General features: G+C 44.2%; 1 protein-coding gene across 3 annotated transcripts in view; it reads right to left on the minus strand.

Annotated features, from left to right (window-relative positions):
• The window catches only part of DAPP1 (dual adaptor of phosphotyrosine and 3-phosphoinositides 1), a 48,225-nt gene that overhangs the window by 16,295 nt on the left and 12,918 nt on the right, over positions 1–19,012 (minus strand). For 2 of the 3 annotated variants that reach the window (XM_012738404.2, XM_012738403.2), the window contains exons 2-3: positions 10,326–10,448; positions 9,138–9,271 (exon numbers count right to left, since the gene is read on the minus strand). In XM_012738404.2, the coding sequence (XP_012593858.2) occupies positions 9,138–9,271; positions 10,326–10,448 (257 nt within the window). The remainder of the gene's footprint in view (positions 1–9,137; positions 9,272–10,325; positions 10,449–19,012) is intronic. The other variant, XM_075998772.1, reaches the window with a different exon arrangement.

The raw sequence follows: 19,012 nt of genomic DNA on the forward strand, positions 1-19,012 counted from the left end.
GTGATCTGACCAGGCCGGAGCTCGCGTGTGATCGCCTCACTTGCATCTAGAAGAGGGGCCGGGCAGGTAAAGGGCTCTGCCCAGGGGCCAGGGGTCTTGGGAGCTTCACCCAGGGCCTTGGAGCGGCTCTGACTCAGCACTTCTGACCGGTTTCCACGTCTTTCCCCTGTCAACCAGAAACTAGAGACAACGGCTATAACAAAAGCAACTTAAGGGTTTTTTCTCCCTTGTTATGGCTTCTAGCTTTTTTTTTTTTTTTTTTTTTTTTTGAGACAGAGTCTCGCTTTGTTGCCCAGGCTAGAGTGAGTGCCATGGCGTCAGCCTAGCTCACAGCAACCTCCAACTCCTGGGCTCAAGCGATCCTCCTGCCTCAGCCTCCCGAGTAGCTGGGACTACAGGCATGCGCCACCATGCCCAGCTATTTTTTCTATATATATTAGTTGGCCAATTAATTTGTTTCTATTTATGGTAGAGACGGGGATCTCACTCTTGCTCAGGCTGGTTTCGAACTCCTGACCTTGAGCAATCCGCCCGCCTCGGCCTCCCAGAGTGCTAGGAGTACAGGCGTGAGCCACCGCGCCCGGCGGGCTTCTAGCTTTTATTTCACTAGAGTCGTTTCTACGGCAGGTGCAGGAGGGCACTAGACATAGGGAAGGTATGGGGGATTCAGCAAGTCATTCAACAAACATTTGCCGAGCCAGGCACTTGCCCCGGCACTGGGAACACGGCAGCCAAGGAAGGAGACACAGCACCTGCCATGGTGTCTTAGATGTGAGGGGTGTCGCAAAACGAATGGAGCAGGGTGAGGGGAAGAGGGGAAGGAGGGCAGGGTTGGGAGAGGCTGATGTCTACACGGACTGGGGGGCAGCTTTGGAAAGATGATTGGTCAGGACAGACCCTGAACTGGAGTAAGAGAGAGAAGATGGAAAAGGAAAAATACCTCCTCTGTTAAATGAACAAAACATAAACCTACTGTTAATAACACGTCTACACAAAACAAAACCCTTCTGGGATACCGTTTTCTCGTCAAAGCGATCCTTCCCTAGGAACAGGTCCAGCCGTGGGGGGAGAAGCGGCCAGTCACCCTGTCACAGCAGGAGGGGAAAGGCGGGGCACCTCGCCCGCAGCAGGCGCCGGGCTGTGGGGAGTCTGGCCTGGCTCCTAAGTGACCCGCCCCAGAGGGACACCCTCCGTGGTGTGCCCGCGGCCACCCGCCTCTCGGCAAGAGCACAGGACACGCGGGCAGGGACAGCCACCAGCTTCCCTTCCTGCCCTGACTGGTGAGGCGGGCCACGCTTCCTTCCCGAGACTGTGCTTAGCACCAGATGAGCGTTTGTAGAATGGCTGTAAAATGTTAGGTGTCGTTATTCTCTGACACTGAGTGTCTTTAAATCCTTAAATAAAATTCCAATGATTGCAATCTTTGCAAACGTGGATTTTAAAATGTCAAGCTGAAAAAGACCTGCATGCGACATTCTGCTAGCAGTGGAAGGGGGTAGCTGGTCAGCCCGGCCTGCGGTTCTGAGATACACCGGCGCCTCCTACACACTCCGTCACAAATTAGAAACATTTTGAAATCTTGTGCTTTAGCTTCAAAGTTAATGCTAGATTTTCATTCTATGCCATACACTTGATGAAAGCAATGCTTTAAATGATACTCTAGAAAGAAGCTGACACGACTAGGCACACTCGTTCCTAGCACACTCCTACCGGTGTTAGTTTCCTGTTGCCATTGCAGCCAATCGCCACCAAATGTATTATCTTACAATTCTGAGATGAACCAGCCTCCCAGACCCACCGCTACCCTGGCCTGGGGCAAGACAGGACAACAACTCCAGGCGTGGTTCTTCAAATCTCTGTTGGGAGGACCCGAATTCTATTTCAAAAACCTGCTGAGTAAAGTTGAACCCAGCAAAAGCTAAATGCAGGGAAATGGTGCTCAGTGAACCAGGAGGGCAGAATTGATCGCAGGCTGATTTTAACCAGTAAGACCATGAATGAGGCCAAACTGAATGGTGGGATGACCAAAACGACAACCTACTGATAAAGTGGTACGTTCCACTGGTAAAAATCTGGTGTCCTAAAAGATGATCCCTTTAGCTGGGCATTCTTGACCAAAGAAGAGCCAGTATGTAGACTTCTTGGCGTGGCTGTGGGGCTTACAGTCGGGTTCCCTGCTATAGAGATTGTCCCATCCCAGTACGTAGAGATAGGGCCCACCGTCTGTGGCATCACATGGCCCTGCCCCTCCCCCAAACACCTAACCTGGGCCACACTCCCTGGATTAACTTGCTGGGGGTCCACCTGGTCCCTTCTCTGGAGAGAAGGTCCAGCAACTTCACTTTTGAAGTAGATGAAGCAGACTGTTGTTTCTTGCCTTCAACTTCCTCGCCTGGTTTCAGAAACGCTGGGTGGAGGTGCATTTTTCAAATGATGAGAGCTGAACCAAGACGAGCACTTTGGGTGCCTGGAAGCCACTGAAAGCTGCTGTGATCACCAGGCTGACTTGCTTATAGTTTCCTGGTGGTTGAACTTGCCCTTGAATTCCAAGAGGGTAGATTAATATCCTCCTAAAACTTCCACTCTTCTCCTTGTAGCCTACTCCCCCACCTTTTAAAAAAAATTCGGCTAGCTACAGTTGATTTCACTTATTTGCAATCAAAAGAAATGTATCTAATGTAGCCAACACACACTCATATACTTTCCATCCAAGGTCCAAGATAGTGTCTCAGCTCCGTAGGAAAGGAACTCTGGGTGAGTGATACCGAGACCAAATGAACCCCGGGACGCGGGTGGAAGATTCAGATAAAAGGCAACAGGGGCAGCGGGTGGCAGAGGACGAAAGGGAAGGAAGATCAGTAACCACAGGCCTTGGAGACTTGGCTGCGAGTTTCACTTCAGCTTCTGAGCTACATAAAGGTGATTGTTGTTTCCTGCCTTTGACACGAAACCTCGCTGCAGACATGCTTGGTGCAGGTGCACCCTGGAGATGATCAGAGCTGCACCCAGGCAGGCATCCAACTTGCTTTGCCTGCGAGGTAACTCAAAGTCCTGGAAGAGTTACATCTGTAACTCTGCGTGCAATAGCACGAGATTGCATTTCTCGTATTCCAGCAGGAATTCCGAAAATGGGTAAGATCAGTCTCAAGTCTCAGGCGTGGTGAGGCATCTGAAATAGAGTGTAGTGTAGACCACAGATGTCTCCTCCAGGGAAACTTTTGTTTAGGAATATTTCGTTTATGCACTAAGGCCAGTGCCTACTCAAAAGGCACCCCAGCTCCACTGTAAGGTGTTTGAGTGCAAGAATGAGATCTGATTTATCTCTGGATGCAATCAGTGGCTAACAGAGCCATCTCACACTTGTCACTCAATACATATCTGTTGAATTAAATTAAAATCAGATTGCATCCATCCATGTTTCATTACCACGCTCAGGTTCAGAAAACAAGTTTTGCAAGTGGCATGACAGGTTTCTCTGTCTCCTCCTGCCAATGCCAGTGGATTTCTAAGGTGGGGTTTAGAGGGATATTCAATATCATTTTCCTTTCTTTTTTGCCACCTGCTCTGCAAATGGACTTTAACCCACATTCCTTTACATGTGAAGGAGCTTTAATGTTCGATATCCAGTCTTATGGGGAGAAATGCAGTGAGCTAGGAGAAGTGGAGAGATTAGTCAGGGCACGAGAAGATTCTGTTCAAATAGCCAGGTCAAGAATCACTCCAGATGTCTCACATGCTTCATCTCATCCCGTCTTCACAACAGGTCCGTCAAGTATGAACTCTCACCATGAGATCAGTTTTATAAAGTGGTGAAACTGAAGCTCAGGAATGTCACATAACTTGCCGGAGGACACACAGCTGGCAGATGGCAGAGGATGGAGTTGAAACCGAGAATTCATGTGTTTACTCATTATAGCATAATGGTTCTCAGCCTTGGCGTAGTCACCATGGAAACTTCTATGGCATGGGAAATGTGTACTCCATCGCAGGCAGGAATTCACACGTACGAACCAAAGTTTGAAGAAATGGCTTCTTCAGGAGGCAGCTTGAGGAAGGGAGATGTGAGTTTTTGCTTCAACATTTCTCACCAGGCCTCAGTTTCTTCATTTGTAAAGGAGAAATTAAATCGTCCCTGAGCTCCTCCCAACTTTAACATCCTATCAATCTAGTTAAACACCCAGGCCCAAATGAAGGGGGAAACATCATTGAGAGGCCTGGTGACCAAATGCATATGCTGCTTCCTGTAAACGCACAGTAGTCACTTGAAATACTCTGTTCCTGGTGCCATGTTCCCTCCGCCACTCATCTCCCCTTCCTTCCACTCTCTAAAACTGCAAGTGTACTTTTTCCTTATTGTATTTAGATAGGCTGTTCGATATCCTTGTTGGAGAGACACGAATAAGATGGGCTTAAGTGTTTGGGGGATGTTTTCCAGTCAGCCTTTTTATGTTTTAAGATTTCCTCTCGTATAATTTCTTAAATGGCAATTCATGAAAATAAAATAAAATAGCAATAAATACAAAGGTGGAAATTCAAATCAATTCACATCCTTTAGAACAAGAGGTTTCTATCACACACCAAACACATTATTTTAGACTTTAAAGAGGAGATTGTGGAACAGGACTAAGACATGTGTCATAGTCCTGCCACGTTCTACACACCTCTATTACGTTATTGTCATGGAGAGTCTTCCCATCCAAACCCATTTAAGGCCATGCTGTGCTGTGACAACATTGTATCGCAGTGTCACTGTGGGACTGGCATCAGAGACAGCAAAGTGCTCAGAAAGCGTTTCTGCTTTAGGACCACGTTAGCCCAGGTTCCCACCTCAGCCCTGACACTTCCTGGCTGTCCAACCTTGAGCAAGTAACTTAAAATTTCTGAGTTTTTATGTCCTCATCTGAAAATGGGACCACTGTCTACATTATTGTGGTGGTTGAGAAGATTAAATGTGATGTAGGTGAAAACATCTAGCAGAATGCCTAGAACTTAGTGAGCACTCCACCAATGTTGGCTTCATTCCCTTCCTGGCCTGATTTTTGCTTTTTCAAACACACTTCATCTACAAACTAAGAAAATGTTTATTTTTGGCAAACGTAAATTAAAGAAGTGATTCCTGGTTGTGGTTTGGCAAAATCCAAGTTGTCACTCATTATTTTCAGAAGTATCAGACAGTTCTCAAATGAAAATGTTTTAACTTCATTATTTTAAAATGCCACCTGCGTAAAAAGGCTAATGTCACATAATAAAATAATAATAGTTGTAGTGGTTATCAAAAGGTTGGGAATCCCCATATTAAAACAAAAAGAGAAGCGGACATTTGACATTTGCCAAAGACCCAGATAAGATCTTCAAAACTGAGAACCAATTATTATAAAGGGTAGGCACAAATGCAACGCTGGACTTGTATTATATTTTCTCATGACAGTGATTAAGGTCCCAACACAGTATAATAAATTGTACATGGCAATTTCACATTAAGAAATATTGAAATATAAACAAAAAGTGATGGGAAGGGTAATTTTTGTTCTAATAATATTTGGACATTTAAGTATAAAGATAAATACTGTCTACATTTTCAAGACCATATACACAAAACTTAGCTACTTATAAGAGGATATGGTAAAAATTAATAATGGACCAAACATATTCATTATAATAAAACATTTCTCAAATTTTCAAGTCTATTTGAATGAGTTTAGAAGTCATGTACAAACATGAATATAAATTTTATATATAACATCTTACTATTAACAAATGAAAGGCAAATTCTGAATGCCATCATCATTGTGCATACATGCAACACAAAATGTCATTGCAAACTACGCTTTGTACCCACTCGGGAAGTTGAAATCGTCATAAGTTTGTCAGTTGTAATGTCACCAGAAAACTGCAATGCAGGCTTTGGTGATGCCATGCCCAGCGTGACATAGCGCAGACACGATTAGCATTTAGTTTTTCAGGTTCTGGGACATAGCAGGAAACAACAGTGACAAAAATCTCTCTCATAGAGTTTGCACACTACTGTGGAAAGAGGAAAATATGTTTAAAAATGAGTGAAATATATAGTATGTCAGAAGGTGACAGGGCTATTGAGAAAAACAACCCAAGTGAGTACATTGTGTATGTCTATTACGGACTTGGGAAATTATTTGGTTTCGACAATTGGAAGTGTCTTAAAAGTGTTTATGGGTATGACTCAACAGAAATTAGAGTGAACAGAGCCTTTAATGGACAGTAGAGAGTTGAAATGCGGATTATTACAAGGGAAAGTAGAAATTATAATAATAGACTCAAAGTTGGCGGGAGGCTTAGATCTTGTTTAGAAACCCTTGTTCTTTAGATTAAGAAACAGAAATCCTGAGAGTTGGAAGAATAGAGGATAGAAATAGAACAGTAAAAAAGGTATCTTAAAGTAGTATTCATCCCTTTAGGTCAATACTTTCACCCGTCCGGAGTGCAAAGATTTTCTTATAACCCAGAATCCAGTTTTCTGGGTTTCACTCCACTGAGGGCCTGTATACAACTGCAAGGTGAAGTGTAGGGTTCTGGTCATTTGGACATCATTTCCACTGCCCTCAAAGGGGGTAACACTCTCGCCAGTAGATGAATGTAAAAAGTCTCTCTTAAATAAACTCACTCTCTAGGCCCTGCAGGCTGAGGCTGGGCCTGGGTGGGGTCTGGCTAACAGGAGTGTCCTGAAATGTCCGAGTCTAGCCCTTCCCATCTGGGGAATCCAGAGGTGAAGCCCTGGCGGGACTTTGTCCATCGTGTGGACAGACGCTTTCCCCGGGGGACCTCAGACACGAACTGTGAGAAGAACTGGCATCCTATCTGGTGGGAACAAGGAATCCTCAGCCTGGAGGCCTCCTGAGCCCTGGGAGCCAACTCCTAAATTCACAGGAGAAAAGAACTATGCTTAGAAGGTGGCATCCCGGTATTCATGCTTTATGGGCCAGTATTCACTCTCCCACTTCTAAGGACCTTCTGGGTTTAAGGGTCATCATGACTTGGGCACTTCATCTGGTTTCCTGAGGCCTGTCGCTCCCAGAGGGGCGAGGGCGGAACACTGATCTGTCATGAGTGTAGCCCTAGCTCCCGGCCTCGATGGCTTGCCTGCCTCTGGCCGGGACAGATAAGAGGAATGGAGTTAGTGGAATCTAACTCACAGGCTGGAAGCCAGGAAGTCAAAGACACATCCACCAGCACCGGGGCCTGAAGTGGGGTTTCCAATAGCAGCAAATTCCTCCTTGGCTAATGAATAGGACAGAGGAGAGGCAGGGGAGAGGATAAAATATTAGGTTCCTGAGTTTTATTGCAATACGTAAAATAGTAATTATAGCAATGATAACGATGCAGCATGTTTTAGCTTTAGAGAAATGGCTGTAGGAGTCTGGATTACAAATCCTGACAATCCCTAATGCACTAATCATAAGCGTCTTTTAGAATAACGTATTTACAGGGAAACACGATGGCAAGGCACATTTATTTGGGAGCAGACTTAGGGGATCCTCTGCCTAGTGATTTGGTCAGTGCCAGAGGAATTCACCCAGAAAGTACTGCATGCACTTTGACCTCAGACTGTTTCAAAATATTCCAATAGACAGAATATGTACTTTTTCCCAAACTTGGAGAAAGTCCAGAAGAAACACAGAGAATGGTCAAAGCGGTTGAAACTAGAGTCTAGAAGAGTTTTTTTAAAGAAGGAGCTGCACTTGCTTGGAGAAAAAAGAGAAGGGAAAGACAACAGCTTTGAAAGCTACGAGGAGCTGTTACTCACAGTAATCCATTCATCCATTCATTCATTCACTCAAAGAGCCGTGCGGTGGCCCAGGACCGGGTGGACATGCGGGAGGACAGAAACAGAGGCACACAAAACAAAGCCCTGGCTTCGAGAATCTCCTCTCCATTGCCTCCACCCAGAATTGAACAGCGTCAAGTGCAGAGACAGACACGAGTAGGAAATAAGTACGAACTGAAGCGATGTGAGAAACTGAAACACTCGCCAAGGCCAAGGTACCAGCGGAAACAAACGCATCTCCACTTGCTATTTGTTTATGAGAACAACTGCTGGTTAAATGGTGAAGTGATTTTCAGGGCTGATTGGGAGAACTTCCACCAGGAAAAAAAGAAAAAAATGATGATAGCTTTAATTTCGTATTTTGGTGTATTCTGTTATATAGGCCCCCCGTAGCCAGTGCAAAGCACAACTGTTGTGCAGCTTCCATTATGCTTTTCCTCTCTACTGAATGATTCATAGTAGGGACTGTCCAGGCCACAGAAATAGCAGAACATGCGACAGCCAACGGTGGCATCTTTTCTCACCACGCTGAAGCCGACAGAAAGCCCACTGGCAAAGCTACCAAGAAAACACGCAGGTGTGAATTCATGGTAGTCGGCTGTGTTAAGTCTTGGGTTTCTCTTACACCACAGGTTCTTGGAATTTCCCATCTTAGATCAACTGAGATTTATCACCATTTAGGACAAATAAAGTTGTGAGTTTATCCCATTAACAGGGATGACTTTTTCCTATCTTTATGTAAATAACACAGACAAACAAGTTAGAGAATCCACCAGGATAGGGTGTTTGTTTGTTTCTTAACATGAATTTTCTGGCTTAACTCTCTAACCATTCAAATAGGAGATTTCAAACTTTTCTAGCCATTCTTAAATCCAGTTTAAAAACTTATAAGTAACCAAGACAACAGAGGGAAAATTTTATAACTGAGGAATGTGCTCTCTAGCCATTATTTTCAGTGTTCATGGATCACTGTGAAAATTTAAATGAGTATTTTAAAAATGCTCAAAATTGACTTCTATGGGTCTCAGCCACATGCAAACTCCCTGTACCTGAAAAAGTCCTTCTTACCTTTGTTCTTTTTTTTGTTAATTATATATATTATTTTAAAATGGATAGGCCATTTTAAAGAAATCATAGGCTTTTAAGCAATCTGTAACCAATCCATTAAGTAATGCATTCTGAGAAAATTTCTGCATTATACAAACTACATCAATTGCTACTAAAAATAATGCTGACACTTTAGTGACAACTGTGAAATTCTTTCATTGCAATCTGCCTCGTTCCTCCCTCATCCTGAACCAGCGTCTCAGAGCCCAAGTACCTGTGCAGAGCTTACCTGTCTCACTTCCAATCAAAGGCTGATTTGCAAAATGCTTTACAAAATCCTTCAAAGATGCAAATTCATTGAAGCCGAATTTAAATGAATATCCAGTGTATTCGACGTGAAAGTGTTTCACAGAGTCTTTGGCTCTGAAAGAGAAAAAGAAGTGTTTACTGTTATTTAGCAAATGGATATCTTCTGTGAAGGGAAGTAAGATCTTAGCTATTGGCATCACCATGAACCCTGTGTAGGAACTGAGAATCATGCAGCCATTGAGATCATGGGTTCTATAGAGAACCACTAGTTTCTTGTGGCAGAGTCTTGCTCTAATGGAAGAAACGAGACAATTCTTCCTACCTACTCTTAGACTCACCGAAAGCATCCTTGAACATTACCCTCTGCAGGGAAATGAGCTTAAGAAGGGCAGAGAATGGAAATGACAGACATGGCATGTAACACCCTAACCTCAAATCCTCCTCTGTCCTTGGCCCTTATTTGTTTGGGAGTCAGTCAGAATTCGGCTTCTGTCGCTTAATCAGCTACATGAACCCAGATCATTTCCTCCCATGCATGTCCCACTGTCTTCGGAATAAAATATCAAATTTCATACGTGGTCATTTTCCAAATGCATCAGAGAATTAAATAATAGATATGTCTGTACATGTATATCCATTTTATTTGTTCTCATTCTATCTTCTAGCCTCCCCTCCCACTCCTCCTCGCCATGCAGCCCGTGCTCCAACTGCAGTGTGACCGGAATCACCGGGGGTGGGGGCTTGTTAAAACCCAGAGTGCTGCCTCCCCACTCCAGATTCAGATTGCGTGGGTGCAGGGCGGGGCCCGAGAATCTGCATTCCTCCCATGCTCTCAGGTGCCGCTGCTGGTCTGGGCGAGCCACACCCTCAGAACCGCCGCTCTGGCCACCCGGACCTGCTGCTCTTCTTCAAGGAGCCTTCGCCTCTGTCCCTGGGCTCACACTGTTCCTTCCGCCTGAGTCATTCATTCTTAGTTCAAATGCCATCCCGCTAATGGATGGAGAAGGGCCCTTTATCGTGCTCTGGGCATTCCGAGTTTGGAGTCCTCTGACCTGGTGGCCCGACAGGCATCAGAGAGTTTGTCATCTGGCAATTTGGGGGGTGACAGAGTCAGTAAGTGACAGATGGGCCCACGCTGAATTCAGCGAGCGGGTCCCGAGCGGCCTACCTCACGGAGAGCGAGTACAGCCCGGTGGTGTCGTTGCTGTCCCTCAGAAGGTAGCTGCCGTCACACCCATTGGACAGGAGCAGGGCCTCGGCCGCGTGGCGCGTCAGGTTGCCATGGTACCACCTGGAAAGGAGAGGACAGCGCCGTCACTCAGGGCAGACCACGGGGGCGACTCCTGCCCTGGCTTTTCCTCGCAAAGAAGGTGACCCAGCAGCAATGTCCGCCGTGAGCAGCCCGGGGACAAGTTCTCAGCCCGAACGTCAGGACCAGGACGCGTCTGGGAGAGCCGAGGGCAAGCGGAGAGGGGGCGACAGCAGCCGGCTTCGGGCTGAACCGTGTCCTGAAAACTCGAGTGTTGCAGTCCTACCCCGCCGCCCCACTCCCTGCACCTCAGAAAGTGGCCTTATTTGGAGAAAGAGTCTTTGCCAAGTTAAAGCGAGGTCATTAGCGTGGGCCCTAATCCAATGCGCCACTGTCCTCTTGCAAAAAGGGGAATTAGGCGGCAGACTCCCATGCAGGGACAGCACACGAGCACGAAGACAGTCCCTTCCAGCTGGGGAGAGGGGCCCGCGGCAGACCTCCCTCGGGGCCTCACAGGGCACCAATCCTGTCGGCGCCTGGTTTCGAACTTGCAGCCCCAGAGCTATGAGACGGTAGGCGTCTGCTGTTTGGGCCGCACAGTCCGAGGTGCTTCATCAGGGCAGCTCTAGCAAGCTAACGCAGTGCGGTGCTTTGCAACCAGAAGTTTTAAGAAAGTCCAAGTTAAAATAAGTATAAAATAGGCTTTGGCCAATATTCTGTGCTTTGTGTGAGAGTCTCTGTCTCACATTGTTTTGCCAGTGTGGCAACATTTCTTGGGGAAACCATGGAGCTATTATTCCAGCGTCTATTGTCATGAGTGAAACAAAGTTGGACACAGGAATCCAGGCTCCTCACAGTGTGATGTCCCATCAAGTGTCGTTTCCATCTGACAAATATCTAAGGAGCTGGGGAAGTCCCAAGGAGATTCAAATTGTTCTTTGTGTTAAAAAAAAAATGATATTTATGTTTTAGAAAAGGTAATATATATCTATGGTAAAAAAAAAATTCGAGTAGCCCACAAGGAGACACAGTGAAAGTAAAGCCTTTTTGTCACCCCTGACCCTCAGTGCAGTGTTCCCGTCCCCAGAGCACACCCTATTACCCGTCTTCCCGTGTGTCCTCCTAAGAGACCGTCTGTGCACCTAGGGGCACGAAGGTGTGTCCCCCACTCCAGACTCTACGGAAACAAGAGCATGCCGGGCCCACTGCTCTGCACCTTGTTTCTTTCCCCTATGACAGCTCTTTCCCATTCTTTTAAGTGACATCCTCGAGGCAGTTCAGTGTGATGACTGGGACTGTCCCCCGGGAATCACTTTGCCTGGGTCCCCATCCAGGTGACACCCCCCACTACCTGTGCAACCTGGGAAAAGTCACTAAACCAACGTGAGCCTCCTCACGTCTAAAACAGTTGTACCTCGTTTGCCAATCGTGATTCCTGTACACGTCAACGCGGGTGGAGTGGCCCAACAGCAAGCAGGACAAACGGCAGTGCTGAGCGCACGTGAGTGACAGTCAGGAAGTCACTGAGACCTGCAAAGCCATACCTGGCCATTTACCCTCTGTGGCATGATGTTCTTGTTGCTCAAATATCATTTTCAAATGCTTTTTATTTAGATGGGATAAGACAGAGCTACAAACCAGAGGCCGCTGCTCACTGCTAAGGCCCCACAGTCCAGGGCAGAGGGGATAAAGGACAGACAGGCAGTTATTTGAATGATGTCCATTTGGTGAACTAAGTGCTGTCAGAGAGGGGTGTACAGCACACAAGAACTTCAAGGGAAAGCCCTACCCTGGCAGTAAGGAATCGTGTTGTCACAAACCACACTGGTGTCATCCCTGCACACAGTGACATCCCTGCACCACAAACATTTTAGCCTGAGTAATAAAGAGTAATAAATATAAGCACATCTGTGGAAGGAAGTGTCTACACAGAGCTCCAAGATATCTTTTTTCTAAATCTTCATTTCCTAATGCATGTTTCTTTAGCATATTTCCTCTTTTAGGCAGAGGTGACTCCACCCTGTATTAGAAATGTCTGTTGGGGTGAAAACAATGCATGAAAAACATTTTACAAGAAGACCCACTGAGTTATTTATCCAGAGCAGCCTTATTCATTGAACTTGTCTGTTTCTCAGACAAGTTCAAATTTGTTCACTACAAAATACTTTCAAAGGACAATTGGAAGAATTACAAGTGAAGCCATAATGAACTTCAGGTTTAGCTAAAACCAAAATTCTAATTCTTTTTGATAGATGAAATCTCTACAAGGTCATGAGACTTTAAATACAGATAAAATTAATTTTTATCACACGATTCCATTTGAGCCAGAACACTTATCAGAAGCAATATTTGATTCACAAAATCATGAACCAAAGGATTTGGAAATCCCTTTGGATTCTTTTCAGTGGGATCTGAAGTTTGTGTTTAAAGCATTTACAGAATTCTCCTGGTTTTTAAAAAATTTAAGAGCATTTGATTTGCTTGAATCTTTTGATATTTAATTACAGCCTGAAGACAGTTCTCACTGAGAATTTTTTGTGGTAACTTAAAAAATAACTGTATACCATAAATACATAAGGAATACTTGCATATAAAGCAAGAAGAATCCCACTGTGCTGTGGTTTGGAAAATTCTCAGAAAGTATTGATTCTGGGTGGCAGCAAGTTTTGTGTTTTGGGTTTTTATGGAGTCCAGGGCCTGAGCAAGCCTAAAAAAAATGATATCCCCATATAGCTCTTCCCAAAAACCTAAACTTCCCCTTTTCATTGAGTTCAGCATTCCTTTCCTAGAACATTTTGTTGAGTATTTCTTCCAGGGAAGAGAACATGTATCCAAATAACACTGTGTACCCTTTGTAGGAATATGTCCACTTTTGATAAGGATGGTTCCAGAATGTGTCCATAAAGAACTGCAAGTGAAAAATAGAGTCTAGTTGGTAATTGTCCCATAGTCAACCTTCTCTACCTTCCATCATGGCTTCAGACGTGTGCAAAGCATCATGCGGGGCAGGTCAAAGGGAACAAAAATGACAAAGCCCCAGACTGGGCCATGAGAACCCATTAATGCAGTCAGAAGAAGACAAGGATATTGCAAACTGTGTTCGAGAGAGAGAAAAATACCCAAGGAATGTTCTAGGAAGAAAGATCAAAACCAGGTTCCTTGCATAAGCCAATGTCTAAGTAGGCCTTGAAAGACACTTAGGTGATTTTTTTGAGTGTGTATTCCCTTTTTCTTCTTATAAAGCATATGTAGTAAACATTAAAATATATACATGTAAAGAAGAGAAAATGAAAGTCTTTTACAGAAGAGGAAATATATATGCCAAATAAACAATCTCACTACTAGTCAGAGAACTGCAAATGAAAACAGTATGATATTTTTCTTTATCTGCCAGATTGGTTAAACTGGAAAAGTTAGACAGTGTTAATACTGGAGAATACTCAAGTGTTGGAGGAATGGACGTTATTATTCATTGTTAGGAGTATGAGTTGCAGGGGCATTTAGCACATAGAGCCTAACTAAACCATACATATGACCAGTGATTCCACGTCTACTGTCTGCCTAGTGAAACGGCCACACATAAACAGAAGGAAATGTGAACAAAAGTGCTCACTGCACCATTGTTTGTGGAGCAAAAATCTGGGGCCATTCTAGATGTCCATCAGCAGGGAGGTGATAACTAAAGCTGAGTGCTCACAGGATGAATTATGTAAAAAGTTATCCAAAAGTATTTGAAAAGGTATACATGTATTTTTGGTTGCCAAAGGCTGAGGTGCTCTTGTCATTTTGTGAGAAGGTGCCAGGAATGCTTAACATGTGACAAGAAGGAAGCATCCCGAACAACCAAGAACTGTCCTGAGAACTGTCCATGATGCTGAGAGCACAGCCATGAGATGCTGAAGGTATTTGTGAACACACCTCCCAAAGTTGATAGATCCCCAAATATATTGCAAAGTTAGAACTAGTTGCAGGCACAATATGACACCACTTATTTTTAACACCCTCTCCCAAAATGCAACACATATACATTTACATATTAAGAAATGTAAAAGCATAAAATGGGTCCAAAAAATACACACCAAACTTGTAAGTATGGTTTCCTTTGCAGAAGCAACTAGGATTAAGGTTGTGTCAAAGAGACTAGCTTGATCAAATTTTCCTAATTTAGCTTGTTCTAGTGGGAAAAAAAGTAGACTCCTATTTTAATTGGGTAACTGAAATTTAATTAGAAAAACAAAAGCTCATTTCTTCCTTAATCCAACCTCCAGAGATGACTCTGTTAATATTTTGCCTTAGTCTTTCATATATTCAACTCCTGTTTATTGAGTGTTGGAACTGGCCCAGGCACTTAGGTGAAGACAGAGAGAGAGAGAGGAAGAAAAGAGAAAGACAGAGACAGACAGAGAGGGGGAAAGAGAGAAAGAGAGACAGAGAGAGAGGAAGAAAAGAGAAAGACAGAGACAGACAGAGAGGGGGAAAGAGAGAGAGAGAGAGAGAGAGAGAGATAGGAAGAAAAGAGAAAGACAGAGACAGACAAAGAGGGGGAAAGAGAGAAAGAGAGAGAGAGAGAGAGAGGAAGAAAAGAGAAAGACAGAGACAGAGGAGAGAGACAGACAGACAGACTGACTTTTCCTCTAGTATAGATCTGGTGGGGTTCGGAGTGACAGTTGTCTAGGAGACATGCCATGGGTGGAGGGAACTAACACAAGCAAAGGCCTAGAAGCAAAAGAATGCTCGGCATGTACAAGAATCAGAAAACTATGTCATCGTGCGAGTAATTCAGGGTGAGTGACAAGGACGGCAGGGGCACGAGGACAGATGGCGCTGGGGGAGACGAGGCTGCTGCAGGTGGCACCGGGCACTGCCGGCCCCTCGGCTGGCGTCTGTAGAGCTTCTATGGCTCAGTGCACACATCCAGACAGCTCATTGCACAGAATCATAACTGCACGGACTTTAAATTTCCTGGAATCAGAACTATATTTAAAAACTTTTTATTTTGTTATTTTGATTATTAGCAGTAGGAGCCAGATCGTAATGCATCTGAAGCTTATAAAATTTGGAGGTCTCTTTAAGAAAAAATATAAAATTACAGCAAAATATGAAAAGCATATTTATTTAGAATGAGAAGTTCCAAATTATAAATATCACAAACATCACACAACTGAGAAAAATGACTTGTTTTCATTAATTAACTATTTAACATGCCTCTACTTTTTCACTGTATTTTTGCTGTACAGGCTTTGATTGTCTCATCATGTAATAACAATTTTATAATATAATTGTTGATAGAAGAACTGTAATAACAATTCAATCTTTCATCTAGAATTCTTTTTTTAAAAAAGTTATTGATCATGTAGAAAAGTTATTCTCAGCTTCACACTGTGATATTGGTCATGAAGTTCTATGGACTGTTGGTGAATTCTGGAACCTTTACCAGGTTCCTTTCATATGTGAGCTGAAAGAGTCCAGAGCATTTTATTATTTTTTTTTATTTTTATTTTTTTTAATTTGATGCATACTGGAATGGAAACAGAGCATTTTAAATTATTGTGTACACGGACTCATTTTCAATACTCTTTGAATTGAAATTTATTAACCCTTATAAACTCTACCGCTGGGGTCATTTGAGCTGAAGCTTCATTGGCTTTGCAATACACTCACCTCTGATTACAAAAGTCATATATGCTTTTTATTATTTTAAAAACTAAATAATTAAAATTTTTTTAACCTAATAAATAAAAGCCACATAAAACCCCCATGGCAGAAAAGACCATAGCCATCAACTTGGATTATATTCCCTTTAGTTTTCATACAGTGTTTGAATAATTTCTAAACTCTAACAGGACTCCTATCCAATCTTTCCCTGCACATGGCTATTCCTTGCAGAACTCAGTACTCAGTACTTGCAGAGCCAGGCTCAAGAACTCAGTACTTGCAGAGCCAGGCTCATTCCGTATTTCCATGACTGGTGGGTAGAAACGCTTGCCTACACTGATTTGCTGGTTCCTGCTGTATAGATGGCTTTGAGAAGACGGTCCCAAAGCTACTTCCTGGAGTTACATGGATGACACTTGCACAAACAGTGGAAAGCATTTAGAATGCGCCCTCTTCTCTTTCCTTCATCTTCAACTTCTTTTGTGACACGATTCCAGTCCCTTTATCACTCAGAGAACCTTTCTCCTGTGGATATCTTTCAAATTAGTAAAATCTATCTTAAAAGAAAAGCTTTGACATGCAAAACGTAGCAGCAAGGACCTGTTCTAGCTGCTATAAACACACACACGGGCAGCCAATTGCATTAGCTTCTCCAGAATTGCATCACGTGCGACTCACCCTGAACTTACTAAAGATGACAACTCCGATTAGGTCATTCTCCTCTGCTGCTCCTAAGAGGGCGATGCCTTTAGTACTGAGTGAAGAAAGAACCCTTTCTAGCACCGGGAAATGACAAGTGAGGACGGACGCTAATGAGCAGCGACCTGGGCCACCCAAGTCCAGGGGAGAACCCCGGTGAGGGCAGGTCACGCCTTTGTCTCCCGTCATTTCCTCAGCTAGCCTGTCTGCTCCACGACTGACTGCTCCCATACTAACCACGTGACCCGTGCAGTAGCGACCTCAGCTTTCTCATCATCAAGGTGACTAGTAACAATGCCTGCAGAAAAATCTTGTTTTCACATATCGGAACACTGTCTTCTTTTATACACTTTTTACACAGTTCTTTAGCTTTTACAGAAGCAAACAAGCTACCAACTTTGCTAAATTGTGCAATGCATTTGGAATGCGCCAGCCACTGTGCTGGGTGTTAGGAATACACTTCAGTGCGGTTTGGAACAAGTTCATTGTCCTGAAACTAAAAATAAATAAATAAAAATAAATAAATAAATAGATGATTTTGGTCTCATTTTCCCTGAAGAAGTAAAAAAGAGCAAGAAACTACTGTTTATAATAATACATGAGAAGCATGTATTATTATATATAATACATATACAAATAATATACATATATAATAGACATATAAGCACGTATATTAATGCATGTTGCATTTGCCTTTCTCCCTAAGGCCCACATGTCACCATAATCATGTCTCAAAGCTAACAGAGTCAACAGAGACTAATCAAGCTTCAAAAAAAAAAAAAAAAAAATTTGTACTGGGCTTAAAAAATTATCAAAGCCAGCAGTTGGCCTTGAAGGAAACAGTGGTGTCACCCCTTCCGTGACAGAGTAACAATTGGGCACGCCACTTACTGAAGCATTTTCCCAGCTGCCTCTTAGTGAGGTGCAGGAGATTAACCCAGCCACAGAGAAGGCGGCCGGGCGAGATCCAGGCAGCTGGGCCTCGGTCCAGCCTCCTTCCCTTTCATTCCCGTGCCTCTGCGAGCTAGAACCATCGGGAAAATTGCCCTGGAATACTGGAACCTTCATAGTTCCTTAGGCCTTTGGGTTTTATTGTCTGATTTACTGACCTAAGGTTGTGTCTCATTTGCTCTGTTCTTTAAAGCAGCGGTCCCCAACCTTCTTGGCAGCAGGGACCAGTTTCATGGAAGACAGTTTTTCCATTGATGGTGGGGGGGATGGTGGGGTGCAGGTGGAACTGGGGTGGTCATGCCAGCATCATGCGGAGTAGCTGTAAATACTCTTGCCCCCCCAACGCTCACCTCCTGCTGTGTGCCCTTGTCCTTTCTTAAGTTTCATGGAAGACAATTTTTCCACTGATTTGGGAGCATGGAGGGTGGTGGCAGAGCTCTGCTGCCGGGTCCCTAACAGGCTACAGCCTGGTACTGTCCCCAGCCCGGGGCTTGGGGACCGCAGCTTTAAAGGGGAGGCTTTCGAACTTTCTGAATTGGGCTCGAACTGGCCCACAATATAAAATACGTTCTATATCACTTCCTATATATGTACACACACATACACAAATAAAGTTGCAGGAAACAACACATCCTTCTGTACGCTATTGACTTGAATATTTTCTTTTCTATTTCTTTTGCACAAATAGTCAGGTGACCCACTAAGTGACCATCAGACCACCAATGAGTTGCACCTGGTGTTTAAAAACAACTCAAAGCCTCACTACTCAAAGTTTGGACCAACAGCACCAGCACCGCCCGGGACCTTGCTAGGAATGCGCATTCTCAGGCCCTGCCCCGACCTGTGGAGCCCTCCTCCCTCACCGAGATTGTCATTCAGTTTAGAGTCTGAGAAGCACGGATGTGAAGGACTCTCAGGCCTAAAAACTTTAATTCACCTCAATAACATCGATGGTTTGAGTCCACAGTGTTTGGCAACGGGAGGGAAAGGCAAAGTAAAATGCTTACTAAGTTGCTTTTCAGTATCAATGAAGAGGAAAAGAGAAAGATCTGCAGGCAAACATGGAAAAAGTCACCAAATAGCTGTCCCCTTGGTGATTTGGACAGTGACTGGTACGGGAGCAGGAGCTCGTGGGGGGCTGGAAGATCAGAGGAAGCTTCAGGGAAGGAGGAAGATCAGGAGCTGAAGGCTGAAGAGTGAATATAGGATTCATTAGGTGGGGAGAGAAAAGGGCAATCCCAGAGGAGGAACAGCCTAAGCAAAGGCACTGGGGTTGAGGTGTGCTTGGTGGATGCAGGCAG

This window comes from Microcebus murinus, chromosome 29 (assembly GCF_040939455.1).
Source record: "Microcebus murinus isolate Inina chromosome 29, M.murinus_Inina_mat1.0, whole genome shotgun sequence".
Classification (NCBI taxonomy): domain Eukaryota; kingdom Metazoa; phylum Chordata; class Mammalia; order Primates; family Cheirogaleidae; genus Microcebus; species Microcebus murinus.